The following is a 20,936-nucleotide window of genomic DNA, read 5'->3' as shown; positions in this document are numbered from 1 at the left end:
AATGTAGACATAGGGGATCGAACCCAGTACCTTTCAGCCAGAGAGCTGAAAGGTACCAAACACCCCGCCACGCGAACACTACCCTGCCCCAAGCTGTGTATCAATTTAACGAAAATGTGATTATTCAATCAATTCTTTCCTTATACCTTGAACGATAAGTAGTATCACAACTCTAACCATTTTGACAGCATGCTCTTGTTGATGTCATGGCATGTCGGAACCAGCAGGGGTCACTAACAAGACCCTCAACCCCCATCTCAACTCAAATACGTCACATGACAGCAAAGAACATTTACTGATACAGTAAAAAAATAAAAAAAAAGTTACCATATTACATAGTCACCTTGTTCTATGTTCAAGGGAATCTGTCAAAGTGCACGATGTGGGCCTCTTGGATACAGAAATACATTTTAATGTAATTATAGAAGAGTCATTAAATAAATGATGGATACAAAACAAAATCACAAAACAAAATGTTACCATATTCACAGCAAAAATCTCTACTCCATCTATATCAACCTTGGTATAAAAAAGGTGTCATTACCGACATGACCAACAAGTCCAATCTCAATCCCTCCTGTGTGAGGTACAGGCACCCCTTCTGCCCAGCCGTAAACACAAGGAGGTATCCATGGTTACCCGAGTCACATTTTGTTGTGCAAGGGGGGATGCAGTGGCAAAGTGCTGACAACTGATCAGGTTCGGACAAGGCACGCAGATGTATACAAATTAACAGAGCATGCAATATAAAAATGCAACCATTTTTGATACTTCTCCATGGCTGTTACACATTCTGGCCAAACACCCGAAAGTCTCATGCACAACACACACAAACACATTAAATTAATCAATAGCTCACTTAAACACTTAATCAAAATAGTCTTTGAGTTTGATCTGCAAAGGCTTCTAACATTAAATCACCCACACAACCATTTATCATCCTGTATGCAATTGACAGGATTTCTAAACCTCTACCAACCTAGTAACATTTGTTATAAAAAAGCCATCTTTTAATATTATAATAATAAAAAAGCAATGATCAGTATTTTGTGTAATGGTAATGTTAACAATGACCACATAACTTGTCGTTAACGTTAACAGTATAATGGTTTAGGGGAAGAGTAACTACAGGGGAAGTATCACTGAAAACAAACAGACATAGGAAGTCGACATGGTTATTGGCGAGTGAGTCCATAGCGACCAGATATAGAAGGAAGTGGACTCTGTGTGTACTGTAGCCCTGGTCCGCACTGACCAGCCCGCAGGAAATGAGAGGCACAAAGGAAACCCCACCAGGAAATGCAAGAAGAGGGGACGTTGTATGTTGGGAGCTTATTTCTCCATATTTTATCTTTGCAGACAGCTTGCAGACTGTTTGCCCGTCTTTACCTAGAGGTCATATTAAGTGTTGGGGAATTGTTATCGAGGCCATTTTGGAGATATGTGATGTATTCTTATAGGTCATGCTGAAGTATCACATAGTTACCAATTACAGCTGTCCATAACCTTGCAACCCTTGCAAACTGGCCATGTCCTGATTATCTAAATGACTTTTTCCCAGCTACAAATAGAAAAAGGTAGTGCTATACTAAAACCACATCAAAGTAGTAATGCAGAGAATTTACAAATTAATAAAGTCCTACTTTAGCTCATCTAACTTTGAAAGTCACTCTTAAGCAGGTTTGAATTTATAATCGACCAGCCTTAATCATTGAGATTATTTTTAATTCTCTTTGTGTCTAACACCAATGATGCGGTTCTACAGAAATACTAATAAGGCTCCTATCACAGAATAAGGAATAAAGTGGGTAGTCAACAGTATGACTTGTAACACCATCGCCCAGCGTGCTGCTACATCAAGCTATGAAAAGACCCGAACATCTGAACCGCTTTGTGTATATATCATATTGGCGTGATCGCGTCGTGTGTACCAGTGCTTGTGTGTCTTTGAGCTAACTTTCTCAAAGAGTGTCCTTTGTAACGAGTGTGTGTGTGTGTATTTATGTGTGTGGTGTTCATTTGTTTACGGGTCAGGGCTTGTGGAACTTCTCGTTGTAGCGGTGGATGGTGACACAGCCGTGGTACGAGATGGGCCGGGGCATGGCCGCCACACCAGTGATGATGCCGGAGGCGGGGTCATAACACACAATGCCGTCGGACGCCTCGCCACTCTCCCCGCGCCCGCCCAGGATGAAGAGCTTCCCGTTGCACACAGACATGCCACAGCTCTCCTGGTAGGGGGGTGGGAAGAGAGCACACACAATCACAAACACTGATTAGAAAGAGATTTGTATTGATGCATTCCTTTTTCTAGATTTACATCTTTCATTGTGCAAGCAAACTTTTGTTTACTTACAACCAGAAACAAAAGAGATGTGAGAGAGAGATGCGAGAGAGGGAGAGGGGAAGAGAGAGAGAGACCTGTGTGTATTTACATATTCTTATTTTTACATCTTTCATTGTGAGAGTAAATTATTGTTTACAGCCTGAAAGCCCACAAGGAGACAGACCAAATACCAGAGGAAGGGTTAGAGAGATAAGGACTTATAAACACATTGACAAATCAGCAAGTGGCTCGCAGCAGCCCAACAACAAATACCCATGTTAGAATTATTACCAATTTGCTAAAGGTGTGGACCACGTGCATCCAGTAGTCCTCCACCGGGTCATAGCAGAAGATGGACTTGGTGAGCCCCCCGGCCACATAGAGCAGGTTGTTGAGGGACACGGCCGTGATGCAGCGCTTGGCGATGGGGATGTTGGCTCTTAGCATCCAGGTGTCTTCCTCTGGATCATAGCACTGGACCTGTGACACAGAAGGTATTGGGTTAGACTTTCAAATATTACATCGAAATGAAGTGGAATATTCGTTTCACATTGAAAGGAAAAATAATGAATCTGGGATATAGTAAACGCATTCAGCGGTTTTCCCTGCCGGCCTTTCTGAGAGCAGGAATGCAGGGAAGAAAGATCGATGAGTCTTATTTTCAGTGGCTCGGCAGTCTGGCATTATATCCTTCCATGCCATTTTATTCACTTGCACTTAAAATGTTTTCCTTCTAAATTGCCAAATGGATTTTTTCCCCCTGTCGTAACCACAGTAACCACAGCTCCCCCTGTCGTCACCATGTGAACAACACCCATCGTGTATCCATTCAGTCCAAGTGGTCACATGACTTTCTTTGGGAAGATGAACCACCACATACATGAGTGACAAGGGGACGGCTGGAGCCGTGACAGTTGGAGCCATACTGCACGATGCAAAATGTACCCCAGACAAAGGCAATTATGCAGACAAAGGGTCGCGTTCATACTTAGCTTTGTAATGTATTATCCATCGCAGGCCTGCCCCTTTGTGTTCTGCGAACAAAGCTATATATAAACTAGAAAAACCAGGGGGAGAGAACAATCCCCCCTGGCCAGAGATCCTTTGACATTGAACGTCACCGTCTTCCTGTTTACTTCCTCAGAGTGCACTTAAGGGATATGTAAATCTAACTGGAACTCAGTCTCATTGTTTTGGCGGTTGGATTGTCCCATCATGGATTCTCAACCGACTCATTTATTCGCAAAATGGGTTGTGCTATAAGATAACACCCTGTTTTAATTACCTTGTTTAATATCTATTGTTACTGATGTACTGCTGTAGGACAGGAATAAACACGCTCAGCCTGACTCAGCTCTCTTGCACTATTGCACTTGTGCACAACGATTGTCACCGGCCCCTTGGCGTCATCCGGTGACAGGTGAAATAAGTCTGAAACAAATTACTCTGACGCATTACTCATCAGCCATTGAACCTGAAATACTGCAATACGCACACATTAGCACCATAACAATAACCAGGGCTGAGTTAATGACGCTGTTGTTAAATCGATATGCTAGCTTGACAGGCTTAACCATTGAAACAATGGTGTTTCAAAGACTAAAGAACACAATACGGTCAAAACAGGCATAATAATTCCAGTGAAGAGGTTAACTTTTCATGCCAGCATCTCAAATAACTGCATTTGATCATTGAACATTGTTGTTTGAGCATTGTTCAAACATCTACCGTAATTATTGAGAATTTTCCGGAGAAGCATTTGCAAATAACTCTTGAGGAAATGCATTTCCTCTTGGTAATTTCCCAGAGAAGCATTCTCAAATATTTGATCGGCCTCGTGGTTTTCAAACAAGTTCTCGGGAATTTTCCGGAACAGTATTTTTTGATTTACTGTCAAACTTGTTATTAGGGGCTGCCTAATGCCATGTCATTGTGGAGGCATGCGCATATCTGTTCCGTTGCCGACCTTGTCCGAGCAGGTGTTGTCGTCCGGACCTCCCCCGATGACGAAGAGCTTCCCCGCACAGCTGGCCACTGCCGGGGAGCTGACCGCCTCCTTCATGGAGGCCACCTCCGTCCAGCGGTTGGAGAAGGAGTCGTAGCACTCGGCGCTAGTCAGGCGGGTCTGGCCATCGTAGCCACCCACTGCGTAAACCTGTGGGACACAACAAGTGTTTTCACTAAACTAGCTTCAAACTAACCGTATGCACAAGTACAGCCGGTTCCTTGCGTGGAAAGCTGAGCGGTCCATCTGGCAAGCGGCCAGAGTGATGTAATGCTTCACAATCTTACATGACCGATTCTCTCTCTCTCCTCTTTGTTCCCTATGTTATACACAGGCATTTCACACTGTAAACACACTCAAACCCATTATGTCCAAATGTTGCTACCCAAACCACGGCCAAGTTTATCTCCTCCAGAGTGACTATGTTATTACCACACTACTACGCCAACCCTTTGATTCAGGTCTCTTGCATAATGTGATCGTAGTCAAGGGTTTTAGATGTGGACTTGACCTATTGTACTGTAATTCGACAACACTGAGTCAGCAGGAACAGGGGTGTTGACCTGATTATTATTCTCCATAAACTGCCACGATTGAGACACAAAATAGATGGATATATTTGAGACTTTTAATGCTTTTTAAGTTGACAATGAAAATGCTTAGTAAGGGTACGCAATGGAGGAATACAGTAATCTGAAAAACAAGCAGTGGGACTGGTAACAACAGAGCACACTAGAGATGATCAACAAGGTGGTGTTGTGCAACCCTTCAGCCTCAAGGCCGTTCCAGAACTAACACGTGGCGAGGGAAAGAACACGAGAGGAAGAAAGAAACATGGATAGGAATAAAAGGAAAAACCAAACATAGAAAGACGAAGAAGGAAGCTGGGAAATATCTTAAATCGGTTGGAACAAAAAAAAAAAACGTTGGAACACCTGTCTATTTGCATAGCAAATAAGGTGAGATAAAAAATAATAACCAATCAACTACCACTTATTATAAAAACATATTCCACGGGTGGCATTTATCTAACCCCCGCCATGTATGTATGTATGTATGTATGTATGTATGTATGTATGTATGTATGTATGTATGTATGTATGTATGTATGTATGTATGTATGTATGTATTAGGGCCCGACCGATTTATCGGCCTGCCGATTTAATCGGCCGATTATAGCCTTTTTGAAAATAATCGGCATCGGCCAAAAAGACGCCGATTACAACAGATTTTTTTTATTTATTATTATTTTTTTTATTTTTTTTAGAAATGTTATTGCGATTAGTATCCTGCAGATTGCGCTCCTACTCGCCTTGCTAACTAACAACTTTAGCTGGAGTAAAAAAGAGGAGATTGAATTTTACCGTACAACATGAAAGCACGCTCGCTCAGGCAGCTGCGCGCTCACCTCACCAATGTACACAAGACGCGTTGTTTGAGCATGTTGTGCCTGTTTTTCTTTAGGTCCCAGGCCATGTTAATTTGTTATACTGTAGACTCTAACGATGAGACCATACTGCTCAGCACGCACGCGTTAGTCACTGCTCACGAGCGCAGCACATTGGGAGTTAGTTATTTATTTTACATTTTACATTACACTCATTTTTGACTGTAAATGTATTCTAAAACACTCAAAGGTTCTGCATTCAATTCACATATTCGTCAAAAGTGTTTAAAGTATATTTAAGGTATCAAAAACTACGTTTTATATATATATATATATATATTATTTTTTTTTTAATCGGCCGATTAAATCGTAATCGTAATTTTTCTCTGAAAATAATCGGCATCGGCACTCAAAAATCAATATCGGTCGGGCCCTAGTATGTATGTATGTATGTATTCACCAAACTGTGTATGGCCAACACAGTATTTCATTCCCAAAGCCGGCAAACAAAAACAGCTGTCTCCTCAAATGATGAAATTACAGACACAGTAAGGAATGGAGTGTGAGGCCCCAACAAGTTAGAAAACGTTCAATACAAACATATCACAAGGGAAACCCCCATGGAAGGATAATGAAACCACGCAGCCAGAAAGTAGGGGATGGGGGGGAACTGAGCGCTACAGAAATTGTTGGTTGTCTTTGAAAGCAATGCTGAAGGGAGGTTGGGAGGAGAAGGAGAACAAAGAGCAGACCCACATGCAACCGACAGATACAGGAAGTGGACCTGAATAACAGGTCCTAGTGGGGGACAAGAGTGGTTTAGGAATCGTTCAGCCTGGTGAGACGGTATGTGAGTGTGTGTCGGTGTTTGGGTCACGACGGAAGTACATATGCAAAATAGACATTCTTTTGCTGTGACATACTGCCTGTCTGTAATTACACGGAGGAGGGGGGGGGGGGGGTGACCGCACTCATCTTCCCTAACCACTGTGTCTTGTTCTTAGCCTTGAAGAAGAATTCAGACTACAGGGATGGTCTCACTGCGGTCTCATTTTAGTGTTTTCACGCCAGGAACTCTGTGGACCTTTTCAATGTTTCAATGCTAGATGGATTCAAGTGGATAGATAACGCATCAGTGGATATAATAGAGCCAGCCATATCTGTACAACCTTATATTGTGTTCACGGCACACAGTACTCTATGAGGCCAATGGCGTGTCTTTTGGAGCAGGCCAAAACAGATTACTTCATTGTTTTGGTAGAACATGGTTAATTTGTTTTAGACCTGCGCATGTGTAGTTTGTGTGTGTGGGACCAACGCAAGGCCAAATCGGTCTCATGCAACCCAGTCTAAAGAGAGAGCATGTGTTTGTTTGCACAATAGATGTGACAGAGACAACAAGCTGTCTGTTTCTGATGAAAGACACCCATTGAGGGTCTAAAGCTGACAGAGTCAGTCAGTCAGTCAGTCAGTCAGTCAGTCAGTCAGTCAGTCAGTCAGTCAGTCAGTCAGTCAGTCAGTCAGTCAGTCAGTCAGTCAGTCAGTCAGTCAGTCAGTCTGTCAGTCTGTCAGTCTGTCTGTCTGTCTGTCTGTCTGTCTGTCTGTCTGTCTGTCCCGTGCCCAAGTCTAGATCGTTTGGCTAGTGTGAGCACGCCAACCGTACTCAAGTACACTTCAATTCCGTGGCCTGAGCACACTTGGGAGAGGTGTGCTCACGCACGGCTACGCAACCGGAGCTGGATGGCGTAGTCCATGCGACCCTTCTTTCCCATTAAACAATAAACCTGACGGCTAGCGGTTCACGTTGGTGCGATAGTGAAGTTGAGTTTTTCATCAAAAATGCCCCGTTTGTCACAGCTTTCTTTGTTGACTGGTGAAGGCGGGGCTGCGCACAGAGTCTAGTACAGGTGTACAGGTGTGAAACGGACTTGGGCACGGTACAGATGGCCTAGTGTGAGTGCGCCCTGAGGCCACATGGGTTGGTGGTACTTTGCGCAAACCTTACAGTTATTACACGCTAATAATCATAGTACAGAAATTGTACTATGTGTAGGGCTGGGACGACGCGTCGACGTAATCGATGACATAAATTACGTAGACGCGAAAAAAATAAATAAAATAAAAATAAAAATAAAAGATGGGTGGCGCCGGAGCGTAGTAGCAACACGAGCGGCTCCTCAGACTTTCATAAGTGCAAGGCGCCACGCACTCGTTCCTCTAAAGTATGGGAATTATTTAATGTAAAAGGAAACGATTCCGTGATATGTCGTCTTTGCAAAATGGAGATGACTTTCCATTCTAGCACCACAGCAATTCACCAGCACCTGAAGAGGCGCCACCCGGTAGCAGCTGCAGATGACCGAGCACCGTAGAATTCTAAGAATGCATTACTTTGCACTTTTATTTTGGAATTTAAGGGCAATAAACACGTATTGAAATGTTAAGGAATTCATATTTTTTTCATTCAGATATGTAAATCAACATGTATAAATTGCTATTAGTCAATTAATGGGGAGATAATCGATAATCTAATCGAATCGAAATCGAATCGGACTGAAAAAATGAATCGTTAGATTAATCGATGCATCGAAAAAATAATCGCTAGATTAATCGTTTAAAAAATAATCGTTTATCCCCACTGGTATGCATGACATGTATTTTACGACTGGTAAAATGTACAAGTGGTTTTACAAGTGGTCCTGATTAGTCTCGGAATGTTTTTTTGCAACCAACCATAATTAGACAATAGACATGAGCACAATTACACCTAAAAGGTCACTGTGAAACACAGTTATACACCTAAATACTGGCATTCTTAACTACTGGACTTTAGGAACTATTTCCGTGCCCAGCACGAGTAGATGTTTACAGTGCTCAGACAAGCCGTTGGTAGCGCCAATGTGTCCAATGGGCTGCCACCGCAGGCTGTAGGCGAGTGGGCAGCAACACAACAGAAGAAAGCCTGATATAGGGCAGTGAACTGAGTCAGTCTCTAACCCAGAAACGTGAAACACTTGCTCCCATCCATCAAACTCCCACTGCCTGCTGTGCTGCCTTGGAAGCTTCAAATCCTAATCTCAAGTGTTACTGTCGGACACAAGCAGGAAGTTCACTGTGATCTACTCTCATTAGCACCTCATCCAACTTCCTGTTTGGCATCCCATACGTAGAGCACACATACCATCTGTATAGATGAATATATGGATGTATTTGGGATGGAATATGTAAAAGTATCAATGCACTCAAGTGGCTTTATTGATGCATCCGTGAACATTTTGGCTTTTGTCAATATGCAAATACTGCTATCCACCATTGCAGTTGCTTCTGGGTACCTGGCATTAATAATATGAACTGACGGTTTACCAAGCGGAAAATTAGATATTAGTGACATGACATCACTGGAGGTCTCCCAGAAATCTGTATGGAGGAGGATCTCCTTAAGAAATCCTGTCGTCAATTCCTGTCCCTTTTAGAAGCACCCTACTAAAGGTTCAAGGAATTACAAAGCCCATCCATAAATTACTCAAGAAGAAAATGTACATGTTTGTTCTTCATCACAAAAGACTAATTACCAATGTGCAGAGGTACATTATGCTTACTTTGTGCAAGTCATGATTGCTGTTAATTGGGATTGTTGAACAACACATGATGCCATTGCCTTTACAAGTACTGGTAAGAAAACACAAAAAGAGAAAACGGCCTTATCCCAAACACTGCAGGCCTTTACGAGGGCTGTTGGTTGAGTCTGTGTTCTGCCTGGGTGCTTTAAAGAAGTGCCTTGGGTTATTGAGTTTTCTTAGTAACATGTACTCAATGCAAATCTCTGAGCAAGCAGATTATTATTTAGCATACCCATTGTTATGCACCCTGAGCAGCCGCTAACCCCCAGAAGCCTTCTCAAGAAGCATGCTTAAATCTCGTGTGTGTGTGTGTGTGTGTGTGTGTGTGTGTGTGTGTGTGTGTGTGTGTGTGTGTGTGTGTGTGTGTGTGTGTGTGTGTGTCCCAAAGAAATGATAGTGTCCCTGCCAAATGTCCTGCTATTCATCAATTTACAAAGTGCTTTGTTTTACAGATGAGACAGTACATGTATGCTTTACAATTATTCATGGTGTAAGGTTTCATGTTTACCTTGCCCAGTAGGACGGCCATCTTGTGTCTCCAGCGGCCTTTGTTGAGGGAGGCCACTCTGATCCAGAAGTTGAGCTGTGAGTTATACATCCACACATCCCTGCTGTTGAGTCGACCGCCTGTCACACAAAGCATAGTTCACCCATTGTTGTTAGTCACTTTTCACTTGTCACATTATTGGAAACTACTGTCTTGATTGAAATCGAGGAGTTGTACGGACGGATATGTTTAGAAATCAATAACTAATCTTCTGGTCGGCGCCGACACGCGTCATGCTTTCATACCCTGCTGACAGTTTCTAGGCCTTCAGTCTCTGACTAAGTTTCTAACTGTTGTCCGTTGGTAAACCCACTCAACTGGAAACATACACATGTGATTAAAATATGCAACATTTGTTTGACTGGTTTAAGCACATACTAAAGAGACAAGGATTGAACGGCAGCAGGATATATCCAGAGTACTTCTGCTTTGCGTCTCAACTATAAGGAAACAATTTTTTTTCTTCCTCCTTTTTTTGTCATTGGAGATAGACAAACATCATTCAGCAGCCAGCCAATCAGATTACGGCCCGACCACATCAACACGCTTTGAACAAGCCCAAACGATGGCTCTATTGACCCCTCCCCCACCCCCTTGTGTTTCCAAACACCTGCCAGGTAAATTGAAGCTAGCATAAGCCGGTTACCGGCCCACACAGGCCTGAATGCAGGTTAGGCTGAACAAATATACAGAGAGAACAATCTATCTTTTCTGGGGATACCCCATTGCCATATAATGGCAATGGGGTTTATATATTGGCTGATGAGTAATGGGTCAGAGACATTTGTTTCTGATATAAAATCCCCCTTTTGTCGCTAATATATTTCAAGACTACACTTTACATTAAGGGAAAATGTGAAGAATGTGCAATAATGTGTGCTCTTATCTTCTGGTCATCCTACACATGAGAGTGTGTCAGCTAACATCAAAATGGGAGTGATGAGGAACTGAGTCATTTTGCACAAAGACATCAATTGACATCATGGGAATTAATCACTTTATTATATTAATAATTATATAGCTAAATATAAAAATATATGAGATTGACGTCTTCAAGAGCTAATGACACACTAGGAGTAGAACAACCTGGCAGAGTCAGCCTCATCTCGTAAACCCTCTGTAGATGCCCCATAGGGAAGATACTGAATGTTTTTTTTCCACTGCTGCCGTTCGATGTTTGTTGCCAGAAAACTGTCAGTTAGTTATGAGGCAACCTACAGCAAAGTCTCTCTACCAGACAGCACAACTCTATTAAGTATAGACTAGCAGCTTTTCATGTTATTCAGACAAGAAAATCCATAATGATCCCTTTGTTTTTGTTCAATGCAGAAAAAAGGAAAAAAGGGATGTCCCTACTAAAAAAGTAGTAATCTTTTAATGCATGTTGTGTCTGTCTATATATGCAAGGCACTGCCTAAAACAACATGCCTAGCCAGACTGTCTATGGCCCTGAACAGGTCTCTTTGCATGATATACAATTGAAAAAGTAAAGAATTTCAGTTCTAAACCACTAATGTCTTTCTGAACATCTAATCTTGACAAGGCAAGGATTTGATTAGGTTTGAATCAGATACAGTTCAATCCCAGTCAGGAAACCTCCTGAGGGAGTAGAAAGACTAAAATAGAAGCTACAGTATATCAAACAGAGATCACAGTCTATTTCCAGGACTTGGCCAACTACACACACCGCAACACTTAAAGGTCCACACATTGATCCACATGGGAGAAGAGTGTGAGAGTGAGAGTGACTGACAATGACAAATAAACCTGCAAAAGGCAAGGGGTCAAACGTAAAAGGCAAGTATGAACTTGTTTAATATGTGTGTGCATGAATCTGTGTAATATGAGAAGCTAAGTGCTGACTTTTCCAGGCAGCCCTTGCAGCTGATTGATAGCACACGTGAGAGACTGAATATAAACACAGCAGTGCACGTCCTTGCTGAAGAGGGTCTCTCTCTCTCTCTCTCTCTCTCTCTCTCTCTCTCTCTCTCTCTCTCTCTCTCTCTCTCTCTCTCTCTCTCTCTCTCTCTCTCTCTCTCTCTCTCTCTCTCTCTCTCTCTCTCTCTCTCTCTCTCTCTCTCTCTCTCTCTCTCTCTCTCTCTCTCTCTCTCTCTCAGCAAACAACAAATAGAAAGAGTTTGTCAAAATAGATTTCTTGCCATCATTGTGGACGATTAAAAAACGATCTCTAGCCTCCTAGGGATTTGAGAATGCTGTAATAGTTTATGTAAATGTGATCTGGTGTATCGGCCAATGGTTGGAGAGTGACCGGTCACGTCGGCCAATAAGGAAGGGCCTGCTGTGACACTGAGCACAGAGAGTGCATCCAGATGTTGCTCTCAGATTTTCCTTCGTCTCAAATGGGCTGTGGCTGCAAAAATAACCCGACAGGGCGAACCGCCATCTCAGGACCGCCCTTTAAACAACACATCCGTGTGCTGAAATCAAAGGCAATTCGTCTGTAGCTTACGTTCACCGCTCCATTTTAAGCTTTTGGTTGGAAATAGACTATATGGAATTTGAAAGACAAAATACATATTGGAAAGTATAAATATTACAGGACATAAATAGTCAAGACACTTTCCAACCCTGTTTTGACTCATTCAGAGTGTAGTATAGTGTACTTGGGTGCTCACCTGAAACCAGGATGTCATTGCGGAGGGCGCATACAGCGTACTCTGACTTGGTGAATTCAGGCAGCTTGGCCATCGACTTCCATTCTCCGGTGACCGGATCGTAGCACTCGGTGTAGGGCAGGTTGAAGCCTCCCATTCGTTCACAGCCCCCCACAACCACTATCACCTCAGAGAAGCCCGTAGACCTGCGTGGAATGAAGGTATAGAGATGCAATACAGATTAGACTCTGCAACAACAGATTGTAAATCGATTTGACTATACCAAAACAAAACAGATGTTACATGACTTTATCAAAAATGACAAGTAGCACTCCATAATAATATAGGCTAACTATACTGGTATCTCAGTAGATCATAGTGCTTGAATAAACACACAGCTGTAGTGTGATAATTACACATCAAACCTTAATTCAGAGCACCAAGGCAATCGTAACCAGGCAGACGCTGATATCTTCTGCTGCTATGGCTAAACTTATCTCCAGGTTCAAGGAGAGAAATATCAATAAAGGCAGCAATTAAAATCATCATGAACGCATGACTTACTCTTTACCATGTGTCAGAAAGTTCAAAGATATGTGTGTGTATGCAAATGAGTAGAGGCCTCACAGTAATGCATGGCTTTACGAGGGCTGTTGGTTGAGTCTGTGTTCTGTCTGCGTGCTTTAAAGAAGTGCCTTGGGTTATTGAGTTTTCTTAGTAACATGTACTCAATGCAAATCTCTGAGCAAGCAGATTATTATTTAGCATACCCATTGTTATGCACCCTTAGCAGCCGCTAACCCCCTGAAGCCTTCTCAAATCTCGTGTGTGTGTGTGTGTGTGTGTGTGTGTGTGTGTGTGTGTGTGTGTGTGTGTGTGTGTGTGTGTGTGTGTGTGTGTGTGTGTGTGTGTGTGTGTGTGTGTGTGTGTGTGTGTGTGTGTGTGTTCCATGACAAGACCTCAGGGTTTAGGGTCTTGTCAGGGTTTGTCGTTCAAGGGGTATACTTCTAAGACGCAAGGGGATCGGGCCCCTTCTCCCCGTTTGGTAGCGGGGAGCATAATAGGGCATCTGTTCATCAGTGCAGGGGCTATTAACACATGGGCCCTGGGGGCACCTGAGGGAGACAGTAGGAAGAAGACGGACAGCCTGATGGGCTGAGCCTCTCAGATCTGCATGGATACTGACACAATGTGCCAGGGACCGACGTCACACGGTAGTGTTAACTGACTCACTGTTGCTGTTGTTCCACCAGGGTGCAGCTGTTGTTTTTAACCTATCACGGGGCTGCCAGATGCACGCTATTCAATGCCTTTATTTATGAGGCCTTTAATCACAGCGAGTCTCGCTTGAGTGTGAACTAGAATGGGAGGACGTACACATCACAGGGTGTATTTTAGATTTCAAAAGGAGGCTGTTCAGCACATCCCAGTCATTGGGGACTGTTCAGACAAATAATGCTGCTATCCATTTGGATGGTACGCTGGTACGAACGACCAGCTTCAGCGAGAACGTGACGTATTTCCCTTGCTCCAGCCTTCCAGTTTGCCATTTGTGTTTCTGTCGAGCCACGAGGGGGAGTAGTAGCATGCTAGTCATCATTAGCAACATAGCCTCTTTAGCAAACCAGCTTCAAAACAAAACTTTACATTGAATTGCACGCAAAGCAAGACCGTGCAATGCATACATTGGTGACCGGATTAAAGCAGCAATGAAATCAAGTGTGTAAGAGGTTTTAAAAACGACATTAAAACCACCAACGTGGTACAAATAGAAAGAAAATACATCTCATCCCCCATTAACTATGGGCGCAGCCATCTTCTTTGCGAGTTGTACAGCTCTGCTCGCTCTACTTTGAAAGCGACGAGATACTACGACCAAAAGGGGGCGTGCCTCAGTGAAATGCCGCAAGAAAGCTGGGAGATTTGCGACTTTACCACTTCGTAAATCCAAATGGATAGCAGCATAACTCTTTCCCTTTCTTAATCCTATCCTTGATTATTCAACACAGCAACACATTCATTGGGTTCGTCAACCGGTTGTCACCTTAAACCACACAAAGATGTGAACGCAGGAAACCTGCATATCATATCCACCTGCTGATCTCCCCACTGGGAATGTAGTCCTACCAGGAAAGTTATTTGGATGAAATAGGGAACGTGCAAAAACAATGATTTTCCTCGGAACAGAGCAGGTCTTGCCTTTTTGATGTGGTTATTCTTCAGAAGATTATCGCCAAAATAATACATTCCTGCTCCTGTATCGGATTTCCCAGTTACCTGCGTGGGCGGGTTCTGGGCGACATCATCTCGTTGCCCAGCACGTGGTAGCGTCGGGCCTCGTGCAGCAGCTGGTAGCACTCCGGGGCGTTCTGAATGAGGTGGTCCCCCTCCACCGTCTGCACAAAGTAGTTGGGGTGCAGCAGTGGCATGCGCACGTGGTGCAGCAGCTCCTTGAGCATGGGCTTCCGCTGCTCCAGGCTGTGGTACACCCAGCGCATCACCGCCTCGAACACCATCTCCTCCTTGCCCACGGCCAGCTCGTCGCTGGCCGTGTACTCCTCCAGCTCTTCCCGCCGCAGGTCCAGGAACTCCTCGTGATGGGCCACCTCGGCGAAGTTGGCCAGGGCGTAGACGCGGCAGCGGCCGGCGAGGTGCTTGAGGGCGTGGTCGTCGGCGAAGCGCTGGATCCCGAGGCAGTTGCAAGGGTCCAGCTGGTCCTCCAGGAACTTGGCACAGGCGTCGCGAAGCGTGGCGATCTGGAACAGGCTGGAGGTCTCGAACAGGAACTGCACGTTCTCCGTGGTGATCTTGGCGCGGCCGCTGTACACGAAGCTGAGGAAGGAGTCCATCGCCTCGGCCAGGATGCCGTTGATCTCCACCAGCATTTCCCGGCTCTCGCGGTGGTCGTTGCAGAACATGGCTCTGAAGTAGGAGGAGCAGGCGGAGAGCACGGCGCGGTGGCAAGGGAACTCGCGGCCCTGCACGCTGATGATCACATCGGTGAAGAGGCGGCAGTCGCGGAACTCGTTGAACACCTGCAGGATGGCCTCCGAGTGGACGGAGCCACAGTTGAAGTCGAAGGCGTCCTGACTGTTCAGAGTTTTGGGGTCCACCTCAAAGATCTGAGGGGGATAATAAGGAGACATAAGAGGTTATTGAACGGGAATAGTGAAAAGTTTGGGATATACAAATATTTAAGCCATTATATTACAGAAAGCAATACTAACAGAGAAAGAGATCTTAAGATAAGATCAACAGTTGGGTTATTTGGCAGCACCTTGCGTTTTACAGCAGGAGAGTCTCTTGTCTCAGACTCCTCCCTGTTCAGCCTTCTGCCAAGGATCAACACCATGTTGGCCACCTTAACACAGACCTCCTACTGGACGTAAAAGGGATCTGGAAATGACCAAAAGACAACCTGTATTATATCATCTACTGAAACATTTATATTGTACAACATGGGCTTTGTTTGTATAGCACTTCAACTGGTTGGTCAGTGTTATGATTACTGTCTGGTAAAATAGGCACATAACCATTTATTGGAATGTAATGGAAAGTTGATTTGCAAGTGAGCGATTGTATCATTGTTAAGGTAAAGCCTGAACCATTATCAGCAGACCACAAAGGAGAGTGCATGCTGTTGGAAGCAAACAAAAACAAATTGGAATATCTATACTCAAAGCCTGGGGGTGGCTCTACACTACATTGCTTCACCCTTGAGTAAACATCCTTCTTTTTTTCCACAGTAAGTATACATTTGAGAGCCAAAACTAATCCAGATAAATAACGTCCTTAAGACTGAACTAGGAAGTAGCTGTGAGGTTACTGTGCCCTGCAGCACAGTGCAGGTTAAGAGACAAAGAGGGAACGGTTGCACGGCCTACTTACACGTCAATCAAATTGGTTTTAAATTGGTTTGGGGGAGGAGATAGGAGAGCTACCTTACATTGCCTCAACAACAAGCTTTTCGTCTGAAACCTGGATAACTAAGTGCTCGAGATGAACATTCATCATTTGTATCAATTTTAAAACTGGAAATAAAACCTAAAAATAAATAACACGCTAACTGAGAAATCACTGAGATAACATAATGGGATAACATGAAACATAATGGGATAACATGAAAGACTTTATCGATTTAACGCATAATCTCATCACAACTTTAAGGCAGAAATTACAATGGTGGGTCTAAGTTACAATAATAAGTAATTATTTATAAAAAAAAAATTAACTCTTGTGTTTGTCCATCTGTTCAGATAGGCCATGAAAGCAACAGTAGGACAGGTTAGGTCAGAAGGATCTGACCTAACATCAAGTTAATCGTGTCTCCCTGCTCAACTAGCACAGAGCAGATGGTGTTATCCAAATAAAGAAATACAATGCATAACTTGGTAACACACACACACACACACACACACACACACACACACACACACACACACACACACACACACACACACACACACACACACACACACACACACACACACACACACACACACACACACACACACTATATAAATAGATGTGTGAATAATAAATGGGTAAATAAATAAATATATCAAAACATGTTGTGAATCAACACAGGATATATTTCATCATATCCCTGTGTTGAGACCATGTTCAAAGACAGGTAGGCACGCAGTGTACAGTCTGTCAGACAAAGGAGACTTGCCTCGTGCCGACCCGTTAGCCTTGACAACAAACGCACATATTAGATTCTAGTCTAGTCTAGAATCTAACTTTAAGTACTGTTAAACTAAGATGCCTGACAAAGTGACATTGCTGCTCGCATAAAAACATGCATACCTTATCCACAGATTTCCGAAAAAATGTTTTTCTTCAGTTGAAGGAATTAAAGCTTTAAGTTGAAAAACAATAGTGAGGTAAAAAAAATGAAAAACTATTTTGCGAACTATTTTGCGAATCCTTCAAATGGGTATCAATATCCGTTTATTGAACGCGGTCAAAAGTCTGCGTGGTAAACAAGCGGGCTCTTGCCATGCCCAGACATTTTGACTTTGTTATGATGGCAAAGACAAAGAACTCTAAGTTACTGTCAACACTGGGCCAAGATATAGCCTGCTTGTCACTGCCTCTAAAAACTCCCCCTTCAGTGCGATCAGCTGAAGGGCCAGGTGCTTTCTGGGTAATGTATTTCATTTGTTTGGATTGTGATTAAACTGGGAGCCCCGAGGAACAACACTTCCCAGACTGCGCCATCGCTCCACGTGGCTCTATTTTGTTTGCAAACAAAGCTCCGTGTACAAAAAGTTGGAACATGTGAGCTCTTCCGCCTTGAATTCGCCCACTTTGTCAGAATGATATAAAAAAGATACATATTCATAATGTTGAAACGACCGCTTTGGTAAACAGTACATTTATGGCTTTTCGATCGTGTATCGCTACCTACGTTATGTTTATCGATCTTTATTCATTACATCATTTAATAGATTTTACCGGCCATGTCAAAACAAGGCAATGAGGTAGACACTGTTGTTAAACTTTAACATTTCTATCTTATTCAAGTGTAGGTTAATTTTACTCGTTGAATTTAAAGTTCAATTTAAAGACCTACAATTCATTTCAGTCAGTGTAATCCCATAAAGAGTTAGATCGAGGTGAACGACGGTCATCGTTCACCATCATGATGATTGGACATAATTTGTGGCCTGTGGATATGTAATGTTGATTTGGACAACTTTCAACATGGCGGTCAATTTCTGATGTTCCAATGGGAAATATTTTATGAGCTATATGGGGCGGTCTGAGAGTATCACCAGACATAGAAGATTTGTTTGAAATATTCTCACTCGAAGAGAGAGGAGTTAAAAAACGTCTTTGTTAATTATAGCGCCCCCTAGAGGTCAATGACCGCCAAATTGATTTTTTTGATTGATTGGCTGTAGCGGCCAAACGGTTTTGAATTTGAAAGATCTTTCATATTTTTATATCAAGCATGGCCTGAAGATCATGTGTGCAAAGAATCGAGATGATTGTGTTTATGTTTTCAACATAAACACAGATGGCGGAAAATCCATCATGGGGCAAAATGACGTCATAGGGTGCGTAACGTTGAACTCGGCTTGGTTCAAGGAATCCAATGATGCCTGGTTTGTGAATATTGGATGAATGGGTCGAAAGTTATAAACATGAATGCAAGTGCAAATTTGACCTGTTGGTGGCGCTAGAGCTGTTGGGCTAGCGACCTGAAATTGCCTTTTTGGGCTAATGGGGCTGTCCTGAACCAGTGTGCCAAATTTCACAACTTTTCACCAAGGCGTTCTATGGGCTGCCATAGACTCCCATGACAGAATAATAATAATAATAATAGGAAAACATACAAAAACAATAGGTCGTCTCGCAACTTTGTTGCTTGACACCCAAAAAGGCTTTTATAACACTTAATTAACCACAAATAACACAATGTCTTTTCTTATTCTTTTTTTAAGGTCCAATGTTTAATTATTTTGCACCGGGCTCAAGTTCAGGTGATGGGCTCGATGGGCGTGCCACGTCTGATGCCGTAGAAGAGGAGCAGGGCCTTCCTCAGGTCCCTGTATCTGAAGCCGTACAGGTAGGGTGCGAGGGCCTTGGGAAGCATCAGCAGCACGTTGCACATGACCAGAGACAACCATAAGTCGGCGCGCAGGTCCTGCACTCCGTAGTAGCAGTACCACATCAGCTTGTAGGCCAGGACCAGCATGGGGCAGAAGGACAGGAAGAGGTGCAGATAGTGGATGAGGAAGGTGCCTTTGGCCCGGGACGAGCTCTCACCCTTCCATACACCCGCCTTGCAGGTGCGGCAGCACACGGCCACGTAGCCGGAAAACACCAGCAGTAGGATCAGCAGGATGGCCGCCACGGAGAGCAGCATCGCCAACTGTGGGAGGTATGAGAGACACGATACTTTAATGCAAACGAAGGATAGCCCCTAAACAAAACCGGGATCAAACGATCAGGACGCAACACACATAGGGGAGGGGATAGGGACAGTTGAAAGCACCTGCAAGGGCGGGGAGTAGCTGACGTTGAGCACCAGTAGAACGGGAACAGAGCATAGGTGGAGGTTGCAGGTTCCAGAAAGGTACCAGGTAAACACTCCCACAACGCCAGCCGGTAAGAGCAGAGATACAGCCCAGATACCAGCGACGGCTCTCCTGGTCCTTAGACAAACACAGAAAATGCAGTGACGCTTGGTGGGTCTTTGTGTAAGTGTGTCTGTATGCGTGCATAGGTCAAAGTAAAAATAGACACTTAGGGGAGGACAAAGCTTTGGTTCCTATTGTTTAGCTGTCATTTAATTTAAATACTATGAACACCTGGCTGACGCACCAACCATGACCCAGTTTGAAAACAGAGAGTTTTAGTTTTCCATTGTTATTACCTGGAGACTGGCCACAGGGCGAAGTATCGCAGGGGCACCAGCACGGCCAGCAGCGTATCCAGGACCATGGCCATGGTGCTGAGTATTCCAGAGCTGAACAGCGCCGCCAGCAGGAAGAGTTGGGTAGTGCAGGCCCACTCTAACATCAACACCCCGGCTGCATTCAGGCAGGTGCTCAGCATGTACACGGTGACAAACAGCAGGTCACTGAGCAACACGTTGGCCAGAAGGATGTACCGCGTCTCCTGGTACATCTGCGGCCTACAAGCATTAATTCGAGAACATTTATAAAATGGTGGGATACGTTCCTTTAGTGGAGCCACCCTAAATTAGTAAAATATTTGAAAACAATATGTTAACATGCTGTTTTACAGATGTTTCCCTTCAGCAGTCTCTAGTGGCTCACGTTGTAGCTACAGCTACATAAGTACATTGACAGACTTTTTCCCACGATTTGTAGAGAAAAATCCTCTTGGTAGATTGACTCCTGAGAAAATATTTCTATGATGGAGATTTGTGTTAATGTCTTTTTTGTTTGAATTGGCTTTTGTGTAAGGAGTGTGTATCACTCACCTGTTTAATATGTTGCCCACGATAACCGGAACCACAAAGAACACAGCCAGGAAGCTCAGTATGGGGCACACATGCATTATCGAGGTGTGGCGTGGGGGCATAAGGGCCTGCCACTTGCTGGTGAAGTCCTCCATCTGTAACTTCAAGGACCCGGAGCCGTTGGTCTGGTGGGACATAGCCATGGGGCCCTCGGCGAGGCCCGAGCTGTTGTACCAATTGCTGAAGGCGCAATGCAGTGAGCGAACCAGCTGCTGGTTCTCCTCCATGGCTTCTGGATCCTCACAGCCCATCCATCCACAGCTCCTCAGGGGCTGGGCTCACACTCTGAGTGAGAGTTGGCTGTGTTCTCCCATTCTGCTCTAGTGCCTCCGATTGCCAAGTCGATGTGTTGTCTTTGTACTTTATCACCTTGGACACCTCGCTCTGGCAAACAAAAAACCTCTGAGGGCAAATGGAGCGGAGTGCTTTGATGCGAT

General features: G+C 43.9%; 2 protein-coding genes across 2 annotated transcripts; both read right to left on the bottom strand.

The window, feature by feature from the left end:
- Positions 1–669: 669 nt before the first annotated feature.
- On the bottom strand, positions 670–17,555 carry klhl24a (kelch-like family member 24a). Its single transcript, XM_060059379.1, has 8 exons — positions 17,310–17,555; positions 15,778–15,896; positions 14,778–15,622; positions 12,522–12,706; positions 9,847–9,965; positions 4,293–4,481; positions 2,618–2,806; positions 670–2,231 (listed from the first exon to the last, which is right to left on the bottom strand). Exons 2-8 carry the CDS (start codon positions 15,850–15,852, stop codon positions 2,031–2,033), a joined length of 1,803 nt encoding a protein of 600 aa, XP_059915362.1. The 5' UTR covers positions 15,853–15,896; positions 17,310–17,555; the 3' UTR covers positions 670–2,030.
- A 159-nt stretch (positions 17,556–17,714) lies between these two features.
- On the bottom strand, positions 17,715–20,921 carry LOC132463323 (probable G-protein coupled receptor 148). The gene is made up of 4 exons (XM_060059382.1): positions 20,461–20,921; positions 19,888–20,148; positions 19,507–19,666; positions 17,715–19,383 (listed from the first exon to the last, which is right to left on the bottom strand). Exons 1-4 carry the CDS (start codon positions 20,748–20,750, stop codon positions 18,988–18,990), a joined length of 1,107 nt encoding a protein of 368 aa, XP_059915365.1. The 5' UTR covers positions 20,751–20,921; the 3' UTR covers positions 17,715–18,987.
- Between the last annotated feature and the right edge of the window lie 15 nt (positions 20,922–20,936).

This window comes from Gadus macrocephalus, chromosome 8 (assembly GCF_031168955.1).
Source record: "Gadus macrocephalus chromosome 8, ASM3116895v1".
Lineage (NCBI taxonomy): Eukaryota > Metazoa > Chordata > Actinopteri > Gadiformes > Gadidae > Gadus > Gadus macrocephalus.
Note: the sequence above shows the minus strand (reverse complement) of the source record. Positions and strands in the feature narration are given on the sequence as shown.

Excerpts from the sequence above, each read along its gene's own strand:
- LOC132463323 (XM_060059382.1), bottom strand. The coding sequence starts at position 20,750 with ATGGGCTGTGAGGATCCAGAAGCCATGGAGGAGAACCAGCAGCTGGTT. Across the intron at positions 20,149-20,460 it reads GTGGGCAACATATTAAACAG|GCCGCAGATGTACCAGGAGA; the intron begins GTGAGTGATACA and ends TAATGCTTGTAG. Across the intron at positions 19,384-19,506 it reads GCTACTCCCCGCCCTTGCAG|TTGGCGATGCTGCTCTCCGT; the intron begins GTGCTTTCAACT and ends TACCTCCCACAG.
- klhl24a (XM_060059379.1), bottom strand. The coding sequence starts at position 15,852 with ATGGTGTTGATCCTTGGCAGAAGGCTGAACAGGGAGGAGTCTGAGACA. Across the intron at positions 4,482-9,846 it reads TGGCCGTCCTACTGGGCAAG|GTTTACGCAGTGGGTGGCTA; the intron begins GTAAACATGAAA and ends TGTGTCCCACAG. Across the intron at positions 2,807-4,292 it reads ACAACACCTGCTCGGACAAG|GTCCAGTGCTATGATCCAGA; the intron begins GTCGGCAACGGA and ends TCTGTGTCACAG.